Source organism: Schistosoma haematobium, chromosome ZW (assembly GCF_000699445.3).
Source record: "Schistosoma haematobium chromosome ZW, whole genome shotgun sequence".
In the NCBI taxonomy this organism is placed as follows: domain Eukaryota; kingdom Metazoa; phylum Platyhelminthes; class Trematoda; order Strigeidida; family Schistosomatidae; genus Schistosoma; species Schistosoma haematobium.
Window position 1 is genome coordinate 69,567,536 of NC_067195.1, and position 22,202 is coordinate 69,589,737.

The 22,202-nt window shown below is 33.3% G+C and overlaps 2 protein-coding genes across 3 annotated transcripts in view; both read left to right on the plus strand.

Annotated features, from left to right (window-relative positions):
* MICAL3_1 ([F-actin]-monooxygenase mical3) overlaps nucleotides 1–22,202 on the plus strand; it is a 99,381-nt gene that overhangs the window by 15,803 nt on the left and 61,376 nt on the right. For both annotated transcript variants that reach the window (XM_051218843.1, XM_051218844.1), the window contains exons 5-6: nucleotides 8,556–8,663; nucleotides 19,002–19,370. In XM_051218843.1, coding sequence (XP_051072314.1) covers nucleotides 8,556–8,663; nucleotides 19,002–19,370 — 477 coding nt within the window. The remainder of the gene's footprint in view (nucleotides 1–8,555; nucleotides 8,664–19,001; nucleotides 19,371–22,202) is intronic.
* On the plus strand, nucleotides 3,056–3,878 carry MS3_00004260 (uncharacterized protein). The gene has a single exon (XM_051212163.1). The coding sequence runs from the start codon at nucleotides 3,210–3,212 to the stop codon at nucleotides 3,522–3,524; it is 315 nt and encodes a 104-aa protein (XP_051072316.1). The 5' UTR covers nucleotides 3,056–3,209; the 3' UTR covers nucleotides 3,525–3,878.

Consider the following 22,202-nt stretch of genomic DNA (forward strand, 5'->3'; position numbering starts at 1 on the left):
ACTTCGTATTCAATTTTCATTCTCTCCCACTCACATATTCATTCCCATATACCCTATATTCATTATGCCCTACTAAATGCTGAAATGAGTTTTGAATCTAAACAAACATAAGTTTTGGTTTATTGTGTAGTTCATCTGTCCAAACATTATTTTATATGAAATGTTTTATGTAGACATCGCATAATAACAATATCATTATTATTGCTGTATATTGACCGCATTTACTAACATAATTTAATGGCATCCAAAGTGACCGGAACGGATATTTGATACAGCTAATTTAACTATATCATTTTTTTCAATAAATTGAGCACTTATTTTACTTTCGCTCCCCTTCATATCATTTTATCTCACTAACTTTTTTCTATCTCTTTTTTTCAATTATCAAATGATATAATATAGAATATGGAAGAAATTTTTTACTAGTCTGAATTGTCACGTTTCGTAGTATCTAGTTCAAAATGAAAAAAATGCTGATGAAGCTAGTAAAAATAATAACAATGACTAAGAACAATGGAATACTCGAATGCACAACCAAGATGAAATCAAACGTGTTTAGAACAATAAAATGTAAAAGAGTTAAATGAAGATGAGTGGCTTGTGAATTTACGCCCTGTTTACTACTCATTATGGGCCGACTAAGCTTGAGCAGCATATCCATCGCTTTATTATACGAATGTCTAATATACTAATAAGTTCTGTACACTGAATGTTTACGACACTGGCTTGCTAACCGACTGAACTTCGTTAATCGTTAATGCTTTTACTGCTAATGAAACCAGAATGCAGAAATATAAAAGTTTGAATTACAGGATTAGTTTAACTCTGAATTTACGAATGGCTTTGTGCTTCAAGAAAAAGGTAATAATGTTAATAATAATTTGGTTTATGTTTAATTAAGTGAGCTTTCCTCTAGGACGAAATATCCATCCACTTGTACCCAAAACTGAGGTCACTCCGTGACCAATGAATTAATATAATCTCCACATAACTATCTCATCTAAAGTTCCATCCTTTCTCAATTTGTTATTCCATCACGGGATTGAAAATTCAAAAACAATCATTCCTATAGTTGTAAACGCTCCTGTTTTACCTTGAAACTTGTGTATATCAGAAACATTTCGAACGTCTGCTTATTCTATAAGTGACTTTATGATTTTCAGCGAGATCAATCTCTTTTTGATATTATCTGGTTGGAAACAATGTATAGGAGACTGTAAACTTAGGTATGTTTTGCTTAGTTGGCACTCTTGACTGAATCATATCCATAATAGTAAATCAGCCAATGTACTATTGAAGTCTGTGTCATAGAGACATTTCAGTTGACTGGTCCACATACTCTCTTGTGTTAATTATCTGCTTATCTGAACTACTCCATATACTTCTTGGTCTGGTGGTTTATATTTCTATGTTCATTTTCTACCCTTAAACAATTTAAACTACTGCTTAGATTCTGATGTAATAACTTCCACTTGAGATTCGGCTCTCATAGACAAGTATGTATCATCGCGTATGCTATAGGAATGTAACACTCAAGGTCCAACGTAGGTCTTTCAATTGCATATGAATTATTTTTCATTTTAAACTCTATGTTATTACGTTTCATTATCTTTAACTTGTGATCTTATCATTTATTTTGCTATGCCTGACGACGCTGATAAAATGTAGAGTATTTTGGTAGAACTGAGCAAAAATGCTAGGATGTTTGGGATGCGTTTCTCCTCCTCAAGATGCAAATTATTGCTTCAGAACTGCCCTGCGTCACCACATGTGCTAAGCTTAGGGAGTGAAGTAGTCGAACGCATTGACAACTTCACTTATCTCGGAAGTCTGATCAGCCCTAATGGGTTGGTGCTTGGTGAAATCTTTACATGGATTCAAAAGGCTCGTTTGGCTTTTGCCAACTTACGTCACCTATGACGAAAGCAAGATATCCGTTTATCAATTAAAGGACGAGTATAGTCGACAGCAGTTCATTCTGTTTTACTTTACGGCTGTGAAACGTCACCATTAAGAGTAGAAAATACTCGTAAACTACTAATATTTGATCACAGATGTCTTAGAAATACTGCTCGCATCTGTTGGGATCACCAGGTAAGTAATAGTGAGGTTAGACACAGGATATTAGGGAATGATGGTAAATCAGATGATAAGGTTGTGAATTTTCATCAACTGAGATGGTTGGGCCACGTGTTTCGTATGCCTGAGTGCCGATTACCACGACGTGCAATGCTGACTAGTGTTGGGGATGGTTGGAAGAAAGTTAGGGTTGGCCAAACCAAAACGTGGAATCAGTGCTTGAGATCACTGACTTTTGGTTCGAGCCATGTTGGTGGATGCAGACTACTTGGTTGGGGTCCGCGTAACTGTCGTAACTAATGGTTGGAGACTCTTTGTGACATGGCTGGGAATCGATCACAATGGCGTGGATGTATACAATCTTTGTCTTCTCTTAAACCGTGAGATTCAAATTACTTTATACCTTTCTTTCTAATTCTTTCTTCCTGTATTATATCCTTGTACGATATCTTTCCTTTATATATTACTACCATTCAAGTAACTGCTTCTATGAATTTGGTGTTCATCTTGTTGTGCTAATGAGGTGTGGCAACTTGGACCGATGCATATATGTGCCTGGTTCTTTATTGTAGATGACTGACTGATAGATAAACAATTTATTCTATAAAACCGAAAAACAAATATTTAATATTAAATGTTTGTGTTAGGATTGGAATTTATTGTTAGGCTATTTGCTTGAGGAGTTAAGTGATATAATTAGTAACAGAATGGAAGGAATTCTTTTTAGTTATATATAAAAATAATTATGCAATTAGTTCTTTGATTCAAAATACCAAGAGCTTTTAGGATTGCCTTTAAAATTTCATTAATTATAATTCCTCTTCTGTAATCTTTCCATACTTATCAATGTTAATTCTCTTGTTGGTCATTACATTTTGTAATAATTCAATATCTACTCTTTATTCTGGTTGGTGGTTAGCCAACAGAATACATGTTCACCTAATTACACTTTTTTCTTCTTTATAATGAAAAATAATTTTATTATAATGAAACAATTTAATTAAAATTGAACTACAAATACATAAAATTGACAACTGAACATAAATTATTATTATTATCCTGTTAAATTTTCAAATAATCATAATAATAAATGTTTTGAGTATTATCAAATTGAATACACATTAATACGTATGCATACACATAATATATGTGTAATGTGTATGTTTCACTCATTACTTATGTTTATTTGTGTTGATATGGGTGTTTATGTGTGTTTATTCATGTTTAATAACTGTAGATCATCATTTTATGAATTTGTTTTCATCCCACTAATTAATATAAATGCATATTTATTATTATTTTTTTCTCTTTTTTTTCCTTCATATAATAAACTTCATGAACTTACAATGTTCATAGTGTATAATTATCAATCATTAAATATTAGTAAATTATTCTTGTCACCAATTAACCATTATTCATTCACTTGTTTTATTTTTTGTCATTAAAGAAATTGATAACATAATGAATTATTTATTGAATTTATATTCAATCAAAGTAGTAATGTTTGTGTATGGGTTCAATTCAACATGAAATTTTCAATTTTTTTTTCTTTTTTTCTACAATTGAATAAGTAAAATACATTTCTGACTAAATATCTGCATAAATTCATTCAAGAAGTAAAGGTTGATGTACATAAAAGAAGGTTACAATTATACATTAAGAAATTTGTCTCAAGTAAATCAGAAATACGTTAATATTAATAATTCGAGCTAAAGTTTTCTTTGGAATACACTATATGAGTTATTCAATTGGAATACATTGTTCATTCTGTAATTTATAGAATGACCATTAATGTTAGTGTTATATTACTTGAAAAGGTAAATATTTATACTGGAATAGGTGACGCAACTTTTTCATCTATACCTAATTGTTGAATACTTAAATATAGTTGTCGTGTAGATTCATTTTGAGGTTATCATCACAATGAATTAAAAAATCGGATCAAAGGTTTATGTAACAGATATATCAAATATGTAAATAGAATGGAATATTTTTACGGTTTAAACAATCATATAATAAACACTTCATATTTAATTGTACATTCGATTATATCTATTTCAGACTATTAGAATTACAATTAACTGTTGATAAATATCATATACAGTTCAATATTTCATTGAATCTCAGATAGATTCATTTGTTGAATTTTAAATACAGTACAGAATGCACATGTACTAGATTTATCCTTTTTTTACCACTGCTGGTGTAGTGGTATAATCAGAGCATTTTAAAATAATTTTTTTAGAAAATATACCTGCGTATATTTTAAATTAATCAAATGTAAGAAATATATTAATTTGTATTAATTAATATCTTAAATATTTCTATTACTTAAAATAAATAGTTTTTCATTGTAATTCTTTGTATCTTATTATATGGATGTTTTACTCGTTCTATATTGATTTTAATTTACTTCATCACTACATTTTAAGGGATATTCGATGGGTTTTTTTGTCCTTAGCTAGAAAAATTTGTTACCTGTGAATTCCTTCTGATTGATTTTTATTTTAGTAAAAACCAGTTTTTTGATTTATGACTAGAACATTATTGAACTTATCAAATTTTACATTTCTTTATGTCCGTTGTGTTTTTCAGCTAAGTTTTCTTTGTTTATACTGCATTATTTTAAATGCCTTTTATTGCATGAACATACTTACTTACCTAAGTTTATCACCCCTCATAGAGCTTAGGCCACCGAACATGGATCTTCAATCAACTCTAGCCTGGGCTCTCTTTTCTAGTTGTCGTCAAGTACTATTCTACCTTCAATTTCTGGTTGCATATGTTATGTGGTCTTTTTTTCTTCTTGAATTGAGAATTGCAAGTTAGTGTTTCTCTTGTAATGTGGTTCAATGGTTTACGTAAAGTTTGTCCTATCCACCTCCAGCGTCTTTTTGTTTTCCGCCAAGGTAGATTATTGCTCATGGTTTCTAAACAAGGAATGTTCATTATCGTGTATAAAAATATCTGTATATATTTTGGAGATGGTCATGATAATTCTTGAAGTTTCAACTTCGTATAATATATGTTTTTCAACTGTAGGAATGCTATCCTTGCTTTGTAAATCCTTGCCTTTACATCTACATCAGATCCTCCTTGTTCATTGATGATGTTTTCCAGGTACGTGAAAGAATCCATCTCTTCCAAAGTTTCTCCATCAATTGTGATTGGGTTGGTGTTCTCCGTGTAGTATTTGAGGATGTTGCTTTTTCCCTTGTGCATGTTGAGACCGACTAATACAGAAACTACTGCTACATTGCTTGTCTTGACCTGCACTTGCTGATGTATTTGCAAAGTTCGAATCGTCTAGTTGCGTCCAAGCTGTCCATCGTATTCTGTGCTTCCCCTCAGATATGGAGTTCTTCATAATCCCGTTAACCATCAGAAAGAAAAGAAAGGGTGACTGTAGGCAGACTTGTCTGCCTCCGGTCCTCACTTGGGATGAGTCTGTGAGTTGTCTTCTATGCACAACATTGCAGTGTAGTCCGTCGTATGAATTCCGTATGATGTTGACGTTCTCAGCTAATCACTGATAGTGTCGAAGTTTCCATAAAGTCCTCCTATCCACACTATCGAATGCTTTCTCACAATTAAGGAAGTTGATGCATAGTAACAAATGACATTCAATTGGTTGTTCGATGATGATTTGGTATGTTCACGATCGATCCTTACGGAATCCAGTCTGTTGATCTCGAAGTTTGGTGTCTATTGATTCTTTCATCCAGTTCAGCAACACTCTGTTGAAAACTTCTGTTACCGACATTATAGTGATGCCTCAGTAGTTTTCGCATTTTATCGGATTTCCTTTCTTTGGAATCTTTATGAGAAATGCTTCTTTCTAGTCTGTCGGTGGCACCTGTTCTTTCTCCCGAATTTCTCTTAATTGAACGTGGGGCATGTTTGCAACTTTAGTGCCTCGACTGATATATTGTCAGGTCGTACTGCTATCCCTCTCTTGTTTTGTGTGATGGTCATCCTGATTTCTTCGATCGTTGGTGGAGTGACACTTGTAGGAAGTTGTGTGGGTTGTTTCGATGTCCAGTTGATTCAATGGAGCTGTCCACTTCAAGAGTTCCTCATCCCGTCATATCACCCGCCCACCTGTTCCTCTGTCCTTGGATCTCAGTGATTGGCTTACCTTCCCTGTCTTTGACCGGTCTCTCTTGTTTACTATAATTCTCTGTTAGTGTCATATAGCTGTCACACATTTCTCCCTTCATTGTAACTCCGTCCTTTGTTTTAAGGTATGCTTTGATGATCTTGGATCCCCGAGATTCCCATCCTATAAGTGCATTTCTTGCTCCTTTAGATAGCGCCAAAACAACTCCCCGAGTGTGTGGATCATTTTCCTTTTTGTGATCGGAGTATAGCAGCATCTCTGGTTGTTAGAAGGGACATCAGCCTCGTGACTTCCGAAGAATCTCGGCCTTCATCATGTGGCGTCATAATTCTTCCTTGAATTCGGAGGGCAGAGTTCAAGTGGTTTAAATTGTTTATTCTGGTTAGCGTTTTTTAGCAATGTTGTTTTCTACGTGTTTCGGTTGCCGACTCCATGATTAACCCTCCTCCTTTGTGTGGACTTCAGACCGGTCGAAGCCCTGGAAGTTCTACAGACTGAGTTAGTGTTTGCTACCTAACCATAATAAAATTCGGATTTGTCGTATTCATTATTATGTTGATAACTGTTTTATTTATAGCATATACTAGTTAGTTTCTAAATTGCATTTGAATTGTAACTGTAACTTGTCTAATTATTGCAGCTTTCGAACGACTTTTAAATTTAAATAATACCCATAAAACTGACCACATTGATCATTTAATATCTTATTGAATTCACTCATTTTTAACTAATCAACGCAGTTACATCACATTCGTGCATTGCTTCCAAGTAATTTCGCACTAAATTCACCATTCTTTGGCATTGTGTTATACTTAGCTATCAATTGGTCACTTTTGAGCTGTTAGATGTGTATATTTACGTATTGTGTGAATACAATATATACAGTTCAGAATTAACATATAGGCTCATCAAATGTCAAATATTTTTATTTGGCATTTTGATAAGTCTTTTTCTCTATCTGCACGATATAGTGTAGTCTGGTATATATATTGATCTAATTACTGAAATAACCTTGACACTTTCACACAATTGCAGACACAAATCTGGGTACTATTAATAATTAAACAAAGATTTGACGTTAGATTCAATACGGAGATGAAATATCATGATAAAATAATCCAACTCTATATCCCATAGGTTCCTTGTATTCACCGTAAAACTACATTTTTTGATGTACGTTTTAGTGAAACTAACCGGCGGAGAGACTGAATCTGAAATCGAGTGGTGTCGTGAAATGAAGATAACTGATTGGGTATATATGTATTTTTGTGTGTATAGTCAGTCATAGTTACTAATAAACATTGGTTTGCTGTGAAAATACTGTTTGAATAAGAATACCAAATGAAATTATGAGTTTTGAATAGTTTCTGTTATATCCCTATAAGAATAATGAATGTTAACTTTCGGGAACTATTTCTGAACTAATATTATACATATATTCTTATTATCAGAAGGGGTTTTGTTGAGATTTTAGAAATTTCACTAGTTGAAATCATGAGTCAATTGAGGCTAGATCGGCTCAGTGGTCTAATGGTTAAACGCTCGCTCGAGAGACTGATAGGTCCTGGGTTCGAATCTCGCGGGGGGCGGGGTCGTGGATGCGCACCGCTGAGGAGTCCCATACTAGGACGAAACGGCCTTCCTGTGCTTCCAGGTTTTCCATGGTGGTCTAGCTTCAATTGACTCATGATTTCAACTAGTGAAATATATTTTTATTGTATAGCTGTTAAGAGACTAAACTATATATATTTATACTCCTCTTATTATAAGCTCTTATTGAAATATTAGTTACTGTTATATGGTTTGCTATTCTCGAGTTATTCCCAATTTATTTGTCCCAGTTTATCATAATCATAGCCACTTTTGGCTTGAACTTGTACAGATGTTATTTTCTATTTTATGGATGATGTGGTCTGATTTTACTTGTATATAAACTAAATATGTTCGAAATATATGATTCGTATTTCGGAGGCCAATATTGGCGTTCTGGACTTAACAGGCAGGGTTAGGCGGGAAAAGTATCAATTTAAACTCGAGGTTGCTCGTACTGGTGTGTGCGTAGTTAGTTGGGTCGTATCTTAATTTGGAATCGTATTTTGCGATAATTGTATAAACTTAGGACATAACAGTTTCGGTGTTAGTTGGTACATTTTCAATTCACCGTTTCAGTAAAATAGACAAATTGGTTACAACGGGTTACTAATTGTTGGTATGATTCTTTTGAATGTTTATTAGTTTAAATAAGATTATCATTTGAAGTCTCCGGGTAACGCGTCTCAAATATGAGATTGTAAAAATTATCATATTCGTCTTTTTCTTGAGAATGTTTTTCTTCTCTTTCATCCCCCGCTTTCAGGTATACGAACACTTCAATGTATTTTGCTAAAAGTTGCTTTATTATTTGGTGTGCAAGTATTTCCTGGCGTTACTTATACATCTTTAATTGAACCAAGTTCAAGTAAAGGTAAGTTATTTATTTTCTACTAAAACTTTCCTTCGGACTTCCTCCTGTCTGTATGTCTCACTTTCTCCCATTGATATATTGATTTATATCATATTTAACTGAATGATTTATCAAATTTAATCATTTATAGCAGTTAGCATGTTTGAATAACTATATTATCATGTGTATATAATTCATATTGAGTTTCTCGTTGTTTAACCATCACAGATCCGTTTTCTTTGCTGTTTACCTTACCAGTTGATTTAGATGTTTTCTTCATTTTCTTTATATTCTACGAATAATATTCCTTCATTGATTTATCTCTCAAAACTGTGCACTAGTTTCATTTGATTCGCTCCAAATCTTAAATTAAAGTTCTTTTATTTAACTGATTATTTTTTGTCGTCGGTCGTGCTGAATATATTAACTTTTTATTGAATAGTTGTGTCTTTCACTAATTGTTTGAGTTGTTCCTCTCCACAACTAACTTTTTCTCATGTTTATTCGTGTGTATAATCTGGAGGAGTGACTCTGGATTTTAGCTATTTAGTCGCGAGTTCGAATATCGCACCTACTTCAGTTTAAATCGTCTTGTCATACCATTAGCCCCTCACACTTAAGGTGTTGTGACTCCAAAACCAAAATACACAAATCCGAACATGAATAAATGATTCAAATTTTTAAGTAGAAGATTATTCGCATTTTCAACAGGAAAATATCTAATATATCAGTAGTACAAATTATATGAAAATAATTTTTCTCTAATTAATCTAAAATGTAACAAATAATAAAGTAAAATATTTAAACTACTGTGTCTCATTTTGCTAATTTACGAATTGTTTCTGTGAATAATAAGTTATGAAGACGTTACAGCTTATTATATCGAGCAACGTAAAACCTGGCATATATGCGTCCTGTTTCAAGTTACCAAATCACGTCAACACAAGGAGATGAGTTAGTAATAGTCTCAACAGTAGTAGTAGAAGCGGCAGTAATAATGGAAAAGATAAAGCCTACACAACATGATTCTAGAAGAAAAAATGAGTTCGCGGATTTAAAAAACTTAATATTCAAGAGAAGAGAACGAGTAAATGGATTTTCATTACTACCGTTCCGATCAATTTTGAGGCATGTACTTTAACGTCTCCATTTATTATTTACAATATTCTCATGGACCCCAACCCGATAGTCTGCACCTATCCGCATAACTCAGTCTAACAGTCATTGACTTCATGAAACTATGGCTTATTTTGTGACTCCTTTTTTCTTAGAGGAAATCTTGTACCATTGTAGACCGAAATATTTCTAACTCACCATGATTTATAAATGAGTACATTAATTTTAGTCATATTTTTAGGTTTTTCTGAAGAAAACTTAACTGGATGTTTCGTAAGGACAAGGATTGTAAATCATTATGAATAGTTCAGTTGTTTACAAGATATCTAAAATCTCCACAAAACCCCTTCTGATATCTAAATGTTATGGTTTCCACTATTTGTTTTCTGAAAGTGATTTCAATTTGAAGGTGTGTAGATTTCGTTACAAGCTGAAATGAACTTTAGAACCAATGGAAATCATAGAGCACTAAACAAACGTTTAGTCTGGTTTTAGGAGTCTTTATTGTCATCAGTGCATTTACCCACGATTCAGACCTTTTAGTTTCACATGAAGCACGTGTTATATTATAAATTGACTGTACACAAAAATTTGAACCCTTGGATTCAGGCCTAACAGTACCATTTTCAAAAGACCTGAATATCTGTAAACTAGATCATTTGTCAACTAGTCAGTAAGCTGCTACCTGTGAGTATTTCCTAACTAGGATGGCGAAACAACTGAATAGTCCTTCGTGTTCCTCAATGATTATCCGGTTAATACATCATTCCACTAATCCGTATTTTCTTAACGAATCACATCTATGTTTAATCTTTTCTGTCAATACTAATTCTGCTACCACCTCTACTACCCTAAGATTTGCCTTCTTCATTATTACTCCGAGATTTACCTCTCAAAGTTAATCACCAGTGGGTGATTACATGATAATTGTAAATATAGGTTTGTGGAGATCATGGAGTTTCGTCAAATGAAACGGCCGTCCAGTGTTTCCAGGTTTTCACTGGAGGTCTAACATTGGTCGGTTCATGGCCTCAATGAAACTCAACAATCTACACAACCGTATACTTACTACTTTTTGATTGTTTATTTTTGTCTTGAGAAGGATTTTATAAACCGGTGCTCGGATTGTTAGATGAATAAATCTAATGTTAGTCAATAGATGATATACCATGATGTGAATTGCCCGAGTTATATCCACTCACCAAATATAACTGTTGGCATAAACTCCACAATGAACTGATTTCAAAAAATAAGACCACTAGTTAAAAGAACAGACTTCGAATAAAATAGTACGCTTATTTAACAAACGCTAACCGAAAATTTAATATTAATAGATCAATTTTGTAGGTCACTCTCACTTCGATCAATTGAGACATCGCTCATCTTATTAGTTTTATTCTCTTGTTAATGCATGGATCTATACATCTTGCACATCATTAATGTGCTCATGATTGATAAAACTAGTCTAACAACACACTAAAAAAATTCGATTCATATATTCACGATTTGTTTCAAACACATTCGAAATTACTATTATATATATTATCATGATTGATTAATCTATTATTTGTAGGGTTAAAGATGTTTTGTTTATATCAAATTATGATTAATGGAAGGTTTCACAAAACTGACATTTTAGAAAAATATGGCATACGTATAATTTTATAAATTTGTATAATTATTGTGACAAAGCAAATGAGACTTTAATTCAGTTGTCATGGCAGAGACATTGTGGTGAATCTAGGCTATTTAGTCACATGTTCAAATTTATTTTACCTATGGTAATTTAACTCAGACAAGTGGAAGTGGTGGTTTAGCATCATTGAAGTTCAACCATTATAATTTGTATGAGTCATACATACAGTGTCGAAAGATTTCTCAATGGTTGGGTAGTATGCTACACTCCTACTTGTTTATTTCTTTGTTCTTTTCCCTTTTTCCTCATCAATATACTTATCTGTGTCTGCTAAACCGTACATAATTGACGTAGTGATTTGGACATATAGATAATATAGATTACCCTAGTGTTAGAGGACAAAGAATTGAACACAATTACTAAAATATTTTTTCTAGGATATTATTTCAGTTTAACCTTAGTATGAAATGTCCAATTCGCCTATGAATTATACCTTATCTAAGAGCTGCTCTGATTTACGCTAAGTCCAACAATTCAATTATCAATTCCATTGTCCATCCATAGAACAGACAAATTGATATAGAACAGATGGAATGTAGCTAGCATGGAATACAGGACGCGGTTTGTCGGCAGATTTTACTTTTGTTAAATAAATGTAATGCTGTAAGCAATCAAATTTGTCGAATTATTTGTCCACTATGCAACACTTATCCTTATCTTTTTAAGTCTGATGATTAGCAACATGTTAAATTAGGTTAAAACTTTTATATGACCTTAGAAATATACCATGTTTTTCATGATCCATATGCAAACTCACATTACAATTAATGAGTTTGTAGGTATTATTATTATTATTATTATTATTATTATTATTATTATTATTATTTAATCACATAGATATTGGTACAATGGGGCACCAAATATATATGCGCCACAAAAATCTCATTTGAATTATGTGAGGGCTGTGATACTGCCCGGGTGCCCAAACCGAAGCAAGTGGTTTTCTTAGGAGGCCACACCCGAGCTCTCGACCCAAAGCTCTGATTCACAAGGCAGTGGAGCATCGTGGGGAGATGCAGTCCCATGGTAGCCGGTGACCAACGATTGGTTCATGAGCCATTTTTCCTTCATGATACTGGAGCCGACGTGCACCGTTGGTTTGGAATCAGGGTTTTCAAACTGCCCTAGGTGGACTCTCCATGTCCACCAACCTGGTTAAAGCACCGGACATTCGCTTCTTGTTCTCTCAATTTTGTCAACAACAGTAATGCCACGAGAAGGCAGTGTGTAGAACTTCCCTGGCAGAGGCTATATACGCGTGTCCATGTGAGAGCATTCCGAGAGGGTGAGTGGACTCTCCTCACTCTCGGCCGTACCAGGGCATTTGGGGGTTTGTAGGTATGATTACCAAGTCTCGACTTGATAAGTTCACATAAATTGAGCATTGAGGGGATTGTTATAAATAAAAATAATATATTTGTAATATCCCAACGAGTAAAAAAATTAAATTTTCTGATGTTTCGTGACTCAGTGTAATCCATTTCTTCGGAGAATATATAACCAAATTAAAGTAACGCGTTTCAAAATTACAAAGGAACAAAGCAAGAATATTAGGCGCGATCAGTCAAAAACAGGTTTGACCAAGTCAATGTCATGCCGTTCCGTTCAAGGTGATTTATATGATTTATAATCCCGTAGAACTGCCAAGACTCCAAATTAAATCGGCAATAGGAGTTCATGCCATTTTCAACAACCATCAAATGGATATAAAAAACATCAAAATAATACAAAAAGGCTCTTCCAACTACAAAGAAAGAAGCTTTCCATACAATGCTTATTCCTACTGCCTCAATAGAAAAGAAGACCTCACTATCCATCCGACTTGGACTACCTATCCAAGCTACCATGTCTGATTCTTTTCACATTTCAATGTTATTTTACATACAAATCAAACTCCATCCTTTCTCACCACAAATGTCACATTTATTTCATACCTTACTATACACACAAATATACAAACATGTCTCATATAAATCGCCTTGAACGGAATGACATGACACTGACATGATCAGACTTGTTTTTGATTGATCGCACCTAATAATAACGGTAACGATATTCTACCCGAATTATACTTTAAAGATTTTTACATTATCTCAAACTTAAAATTGTCTGTGATTAAAATGACTATTAATAGTTGAAAATTCCGCGATAACAATAAATTTATACTTTCCTAAAAATATGAATTTTTAGGGTATAGAGTAAAACTTAGCAAGGAGTCAAAATCAGTATTAAATGCAGAAATAAATGATTATTACCTTGAGCTTGATCGAAACTATGGCTCCATAAATCCTGAAAACGCAACTAGCTTAGACTATACGCAACGTTTTTGATGTTCATTAAGTGAGTTCAACTAAGATGTTTGAGTTAGCTTTAGTTCATTCAGTCGGTGACTACTTCTAATTTGAATCTAATTTTTCCGAAGATTTCTATCTAATCGTCTCGGGAATACCTGAACTATCTGTTGTAAACATGCTAGTGTCGCACAGCTCGAACATGCTAAATAGTAAACATAAACACGATAGAGCTTGAAATTGAATCCCCTATGGAAATTATACTCGGATAGCACTCATCAATTAAATGAGTTATAAAAAATGACTTATTAAATATGAAAAAATTGTGAACAACAGCCCACAAGTTTTTCCAAAGTAATTAAAATTACCCAGTATGCCAATTGGATTAAAATAAGAGACCGACTAACTCTGTTAAGCAATTTCTTGAATAGGGAAACAGTGACCTCAAGTTAACTTAAAGGAACCAATACAGGCTAATAAAAACTGTCAGTTTATAACTAACCCTACAGTCTGACCGTGTTTTTTCGACAATTCGCCCATGTGAGTATTTATAACGTAACGTTATAATTAGATTTGAATTGTTTCATCCCTATTCTAGACAAAGGGTGGATTCATAACATGCAATAAATAATAAAAATAATCATGTGTACTTGTGATAGCCCAGTTAGTCGAAATTTATAGTCATTACGAATACAGTTATTATGAGTGACACAAATTGATTGAAAAAAATTATTTGTACGTAAAACTTACAATAGTGCTGGTAAACACGATATCGTATTTGATGTAAATAGTCTATTGTTTTTTATTTTACTTACTGTATTATCGTTCAGCTTTGTGATTTTGAACATTATCACTGCATATTTATCAGTATAGGGTTGTAAAGATTGTTGAATTTCATTGCAATCATGAATCGATCAAAGTTAGACACCCACTACAAACCTGAAAGCACTGAACGGCCGTTTCGGACTCTTCAGCAGTGCGCGCCTACGACTTTGAGCGTGGATGCTTAACCTCTAGATCACCAGGTGGGGATCCAATAGTACATATAAATAATTAATACAAATCCACGCATGTTTTGGTGAGACAGTCACTCTCAAAGGTTGTTCACTCTTTTTTCCCTCAGTTGACAACTCTAACTGAAAATAATATGGTCTAACTACCGTCATTTAAACAGATGTAATTGTTTAGATTTCAGACAGATAATGTAGTTTGTTTACCATACAAATACACTATTGTCATTCTTATTTCAATGAAGTCATTTATATTTTAAAGCATATCCCTACGTCGAAATGACAAATTGGAAAACTTTTTTTTACATTAGATTAATTTAGTCTGTGAATTTTGTTTTATTCAACTTTTACACAAACCAATAAACACTGTACCATCAGATAATCATGTCAGATATTAATCATGTGTTTCGTAATGTTTATCCAATATAAAGCTTATATTTTTCACTAATTGTATCATAACTGATAAAATTGGCATTCCTCTAAAACTTCATTACTATATAATATTCATGAAATGAAAATCATTAAAATCAAAGTCGAACTAAAATTATTATTATTTCAGTGTGAAGTATATTAATTGTACAACCTTGAATATGCAGAGTTGTGTTCCAAAGATATCTTCTATAGCTTTTCAATTATTGGAGTTGATCTAAATTAATTTTACAACCTGTGAAGTTTATCATTAACAACAATTCTTGTAGTGTAGCAATACTACTCAATTGATACCTGTTTTCCTTTCTTTTTTTCTCATTTGCATGTGATTTTCATCGTATTGTGTATTATATATACTTTAAGAATATCACACCGTCCTTATTTTGTACCTAATTCATATAGATTACAACGGTATTCCAGTTGACTGAATGTTGATTTACCGTGTGTTTGTTTGGGTTGAATGTTGTCTAATTGATCTTGAATAGGTTAGTTAGTAATACACGTTACTTTAACGCTAAAAAGTGGTTTTTCTATACAACACAATCTCCAGTCTTCCTAACTTTCAAATTTTTATCCAGTACGCTCAGTTAGTCATGATTTATTCTTTATATCATCCATAATATCTTTACAGTAATTATAATCAAGAACTAGAAAGTGTTTTTACTGTTCGTTTATTGATATCATTGATAGTCTAATACAATTATTTTTTCCCTGACAAATTCGCATATACTCTGTCATATCGATTGTTGCATATCACCAGAAGTAAGCACCTATATTATTGACACTTTTTATTTGAAATTTATCGCTTTTCGTTTGATTAAATAAAACTTATGAAAAAGTTGATTCTTCTTAATTAAAACGTGTCAGTCTGTAATTGCGAAAATCTTTTTGATACAATTAATACTGAGTGATATAGATAACAACAAAACGCTTTAAATGATCTATTCACACAAATAAATTTTGCACTCACAACCTTACGCAATATCGTGCCTAAAAGCTTTAACACTCATGAAATATCCAGGTTACTTTTAGAACTCTACACTTTAGAGTAAAGTAGTTAATTTCTCGAAATCCACATAGCTTATGTTATCAATCGACGATCTCCGATCATCCATCGGCAATATACATTTCAAGTTACAAGTGGTTGAATTCTATCGACCCAAACTTTTATCCTGAATTTCGGAGATCCATTTATCAACTATTCAGTATTGAGCACCTGGGTATTATTAGTGTAATAGGCTTTTGGAAATTGTTGAAACTTACAGTTTTTAGCACGCGCAGTTACTTCGTCTTAGCATGGAACTCCTTAGTTATGAACATCCAAGATGTTATTGAAGATTGAACCTAGGATTTTCAGGTGTCTCAGTTGTTTGTCAGTAACTCATCAATGATATCCGAAATAGCTCTTCTCAAGACCTGAAGATTCGGTGGGTTTGTGGATGAGTACTGCCTTGAGAAAAAACAGCTATCCAGTGCTTTCTGGTTTTCATTGTTTGGGTAATTAAGAGCAGTTTATGGTATAAATTATAAAATTTAATATTCTTCACAATCCTCCCGATACTAATAGTCCGTCTTTTATTGTTATTATTATTATTATTATTATTATTGCCAGCGGCAGTTTGTTATTCCAAATAACTACTATCCGTTTTCCTAATGGAAACACGCTTTATTTATTTTAATTTGTTATCCTCATTAAACGCCAAGTATTCGTAATCCAGCTTACCCAAAGATCTTATTAAATAAAGAATTATTCTGTCTTAAGGAAACCATTCAACTTGGAATATCTTTGTAATAATAATAGTGGGATTGATAAGAATGTTAGGGTTATGGTCACTTTTAATACAATTTGTTGACCGAAGGGATAGAGAGGATTTTTCAGCTACAACAAAGCAATTACATAATTGTTTGACCCTTTAACTTGCGAATGGTGTTTGTCACCACACCCCTACACACAAATAATATCGAGTGTAGAAATTTCGGGCTTTGCACCTACACCGAGTTTGCACATTTGCATCAAACTCAAGGGTTGGTATTTTCATAATTTCTTCTCGTCAGTTTTGTTTCAAATTCGATCGGCAAAGAGATGTTTTGTAATAGGGACGCGGGGGGGATTTGTAACCTACAAAGAAAAATTATATATATATATATATATATATATATATATTTGTTATATCCCAATGAGTACTATTTATACTTGTGTTAAATTAATTCGGTTACTTACTTACTCTGAAGAAGTGGCTTATCTAAAGTCGTGAAACGTTATAAATATAATTTTTCTACCTATTGGGATATAACAAAATTATATTTATTATTAACTTTCTTCTCGATGCTCAATTTATTTTAAACTATGAGGCAGTGATACCTATAGAAAAATAGTTTGTTGGACTAAGCCTCGTTGTGAAACATATAGGCCTTCTGATTAGAATTAGTAACTTTAAGTGACGTTGTTGGTGGCGTTTATGCACTCCTTATTACCTTCAAATCACAAAATAGTTTATTTTTTTCATACTTTTCATTCACTGACTTGATTCACTCATTTTGAGTTAGATTTCATATTAAGTTCCTCACCTAAATAGTCATTATTAGCCAAATATTGCGATAACTTCACTTGGACCTACAGTAGTTTCTAATTACGAAAAATTAGGTTTCTTCTGACACGTCAAACTAGTGCGTATTCGGTAGTACGGCTACTAACATACACGATGTTTCAACGATTATCTCCGAGCGATTGGACCTATATATATAAGAAACAATCTTGACCCACTGGTCAACTGAAAGTGATGACAACCAATCAAAAGAGATTTCTAGAATCGTTCAGTAATATGATTTAATAAGTTATCATTGCGATTATATTTATGTGGAATAAATTTTTCTGTTTATTAACAAAAACTAGATAAATTAGTCTTCCTAACATTGTTATCTCAATTTATCTTTACCATGTCCATTTCTTTTCATTTCCCTAACGTGAATTATAATATAAACTAATATCAAATCCCAGTTAGTCTATGGTTGGTGGAATGGGGCTTATTTTTCTCGAAATAAATTTTTGTGATTAATTTATGTGCACATCATTCAAGTACACACAACATTGATCATAGGAAAACTTAATACAATGTTTCTCCTTAACATAGCAGTTATTAAATTAGCTATTGAGGTACCGTTTATACGTTCACAACTGATTTTCGTAGGAAAAAAATACTACATTATTGTGTCAACAGTCAGTAATAATCAATAAATATTCTATGTGAACTAAAATTTTATATAAATCTGTGAATGCTGGTCTTCATCCGATACCTTAAACCATTCAGCAACACAGCCAGAGAAGCTACCATTGATTTGAAACTGATCTGCTGTGCGCCTAATTTTCACGCTTAAACTACTCCCACAGAATAGGCTTTCCCGTCCATCAATTCTGTCTGAAATCAGTCGATAATTAATGCAATCTTAAACGTACTAATCTAAAAAATGTTCGGTCTATTGAACGCACTGCAAACCTCATTTAAAAGATCCTTTGCGTGTTATAAACTGGGGATCCTATCTATCATCACTACTGTCTGGTGTTTTGTGGTATAAGATAGTATGTACTAAGTGATAGAATAATGTGTGTTGAATATTTTTGTTTAAAGTGATCACAACAACCATTCCCAACGTAACAATTGTGAAAGGAAGCTAGTTCATCATTATCTTTACATGCTTTGACCCATTTTATTGAAGTTTTTTATTCCACTTTTGCTACGATATTATGGACTCATTAAATCTCTACTTCTTTTTATTTGTCTACTTTCTTTGTGTTCAATATTCATTTACCCTATTGTAGAATTACCGACATTCTATCACGACACAAAATTAAATGCACCTTGTTCACCACGTACAAAATCACTTAGTATTCCCAATCAAAATGGTGAGAAAAAATATGTAAATATCGACCATATGACTGACAACATTAATACAGTGAATAATTTTGTCAATAAATCTAGTGGCAATCATCGTCATCACTCCCCGTTACGGCATAAAGATACACGTGTATCAGAATATTATGTAAATGGTGATAAAGAAAAGAAAGAACATTGGCAGGAAAATGTAAAACGATTTGGTTGGCGAGCTAAACTAAAGCCAGAATTATTCGTATTGAGAAATTTTCATTTTGATGTTTTAATCGCTGCAGATGGTAAACGCAGTTGTCTAGGCAAGTTATAGGTGTTAATATTGTTTTCGTGTTACTGCAAATTTATGAAAAATAATTTGCTGATTTTTTACAGTGCTTATTTTTGGTTGCTCACAGTTTACTTGCACCACTATTCAATGTCTGAAGGCTGACTACTGAAGTTACTAAGTTATAGATTCTAAAAATGTTGTATTGCTAAGAAATCAACTTGCATGTGTTAATAAATTCATTTATCCCCTTTCATAAAATTATAAAAAAGCGACTGATGGAGGGAGATCTCAGTGATTTCAAAATACGAATAACTAGGGTTGGTCCGATATATAAATTGACGCTCGTGTTTCTCCTTTACACTGAAGGGACACTAAATTGCTTAGCATGAACAACGAAAAAATTTTCTGGTTATACGGTTCACCCGTTGTATATCGCCCTCAAACGCCCTGGTATGGTCACGCATATACAGCCACTGCCAAGGAAGTTCTACTCACTGCCTTCATGCGGAATTACTGTTGTTTACGGAATTGAGAGGACGGGAAGCGAATGTCCGCCGCTTTGGCCGGGTTGGTGAATATAGAAGATCCACCTAGGAGAGTTGGAAAATCCTGGTTACATACCAATAGTGCACATGGATTCCAGTATCCTGAAGGAACAAGTGGCATGTGAACCAGCCGTTGGTCACCTGCTACCTGGGACTTCATTTTCTGACGTTGCTCCACTGCCTTGTGGGTTAGACCTTTGAGTGGAAGGCTCGGGTGTGGCCCGTAAGAACATCATCTACTTCGGTCTAGGCACTAGGGCAGAATCATAGCCCACATCCAAATCAAGTGTTGTGTGTGACTCATACGTATTGGGTGCTCCTTTGTACCATTATTTATGTGTTCAAAGTATAATAATAATAATAATAATAATAATAATAATATTATTATTATTATTATTATTATCATTACTATTATTATTATAAATAAGTAAACAAATGAGATACCCATCCAGCATTATTCTACCAGGCTTCTACACAACTCAAATCAGGAACAAATGATTCGCGTAAGTAGTATGTAAACTTACTTACTTACATACGCCTGATACCCCTCATGGAGGAGCATAGGCCGCTCACTAGCATTCTCCATCCAACTCTGTCCTGGAAATCCTTTTATATCTGCTTCGAATTCGCGGCACACTGTGTTCTTTGGCCTTCCCTTTTTCGTTTCCCTTCAGGATTCCAGACAACCGCTTGTCTCGTGATGTAGTTTGATGATTCCCTCAGTGTGTCCTATCCACTTCCAACGTCTTTTTCCAATTTCCTCCTCAGCTGGAAGTCAGTTTGCTCACTCCCACAGTAAGCTGTTGCTGAGGGTATCCGGCCAACAGATATTAAGCGTCTTGCGTAGACAATTGTTTGGAAATACTTGTACTTTTTGGTTGTGGCAGTTTTCGAAGTTTCACCTTCGTACAGTAGAACTGTCTCGATGTATTTATCGAAGATAACAGTCAATCAAATGATAGCAAAACAATAGGAAAATATGAATTGAACAAAGATAAAGCAGTCATTCTTATCAGTCAGAACATTTATTTATTAATCAATGGCTCGGTATCTTAATCTCTTCTTGGTATGTTTCTTGCTATGTGGGATTTAAAGCAAATTTTTGAAAACTTGTCATATTGGTGTTGAACCACCTGTTGATAGATTGGTCTGTGCTCTTTTATGTTTAAGTGTTAACGTTTTTTCGTTGTGAATACAATCTGATTTGATTATTGTATTGCATCAGTAATGATAAACTATGTTTAGAATCTTCCATCCAGTGGACACGTAATCAGACGTCAAACATTTACAAATAAGTTGTTAAGTGATTCCAGAGTTTCAAATAATTTAACTCATCCTAAGGAGTTAATGGACAGGCTTTGTCTACGCTTATATATATATATATATATATATATAATTTCGCTTTCACTTTGATGGTTGGAAGTAGTTGTTACTGCTGAAATAGTTGGTCGGCAGTTGACGTCTAACAAGACTGAGCATAACGAATCTCGTGCTGACAAGTGCCAGATAGCACGAAACCTATAACCAGAGCTTTACTTCCGATCACTTTACATCAAGATATTGTAAACGGCGTGTCGAGTCACTTAGGCTAGTGGGCAAATTTCAGTTTAACCGATAGACTTTAATCATCTCTAAGGCTTATACAAGCATGACACTGGTAACTGCTCAGTGATCAATCAGTGTAAAATTTCATTTTCCCCACTATACGTGTATATTTATTCTATTTCCGCCCTGAATAATATTTTGCTAAATAGAATTAAAGTTATGTAATTAATCCCCGTTTAAAAAGGACATTAACTACTAACTTCATCAATAAACTTTTTTTTTGTTCAGTTTCATTTCATTCCCGAAATTTCTCTTTGTGTTTTTTTATCATAAAAAAGTATCTTAAAACTGTCCATTATTAAATTGTCTAGACTTTAATGTACGATTGAAATTCATTTGTCGGACTGCATAAATTAGTATGCGAATGAACTTCTTATATCATTTATTATCATTTTGTGGAATGAAGTTATCAAAACATTCCTTATCCACATAATTGCCTTATTATTATTATTATTATTATTATTATTATTATTATTATTATTATTATTATTATTATTATTATTATTATTGAGTAACCGAATGATTAGCTGAATGTGAACTCTCGTTAAATCAGCAAACTGACAGAAATTATCAGTGTAGTGTAGAGCACTACAAATAGTAGTAAGAAATAATCACGAGTTTACAAAATAATATGTATTACCAGTGGCACGATAATAGTGAGATAACAGCCGAGAATAACACTGACTGACACTCGCTTGCTAGAATAGAACACA

Bases quoted from the DNA above. Each gene is read 5' to 3' on its own strand.
- MS3_00004260 (XM_051212163.1), top strand. From the start codon at position 3,210: ATGCATACACATAATATATGTGTAATGTGTATGTTTCACTCATTACTT.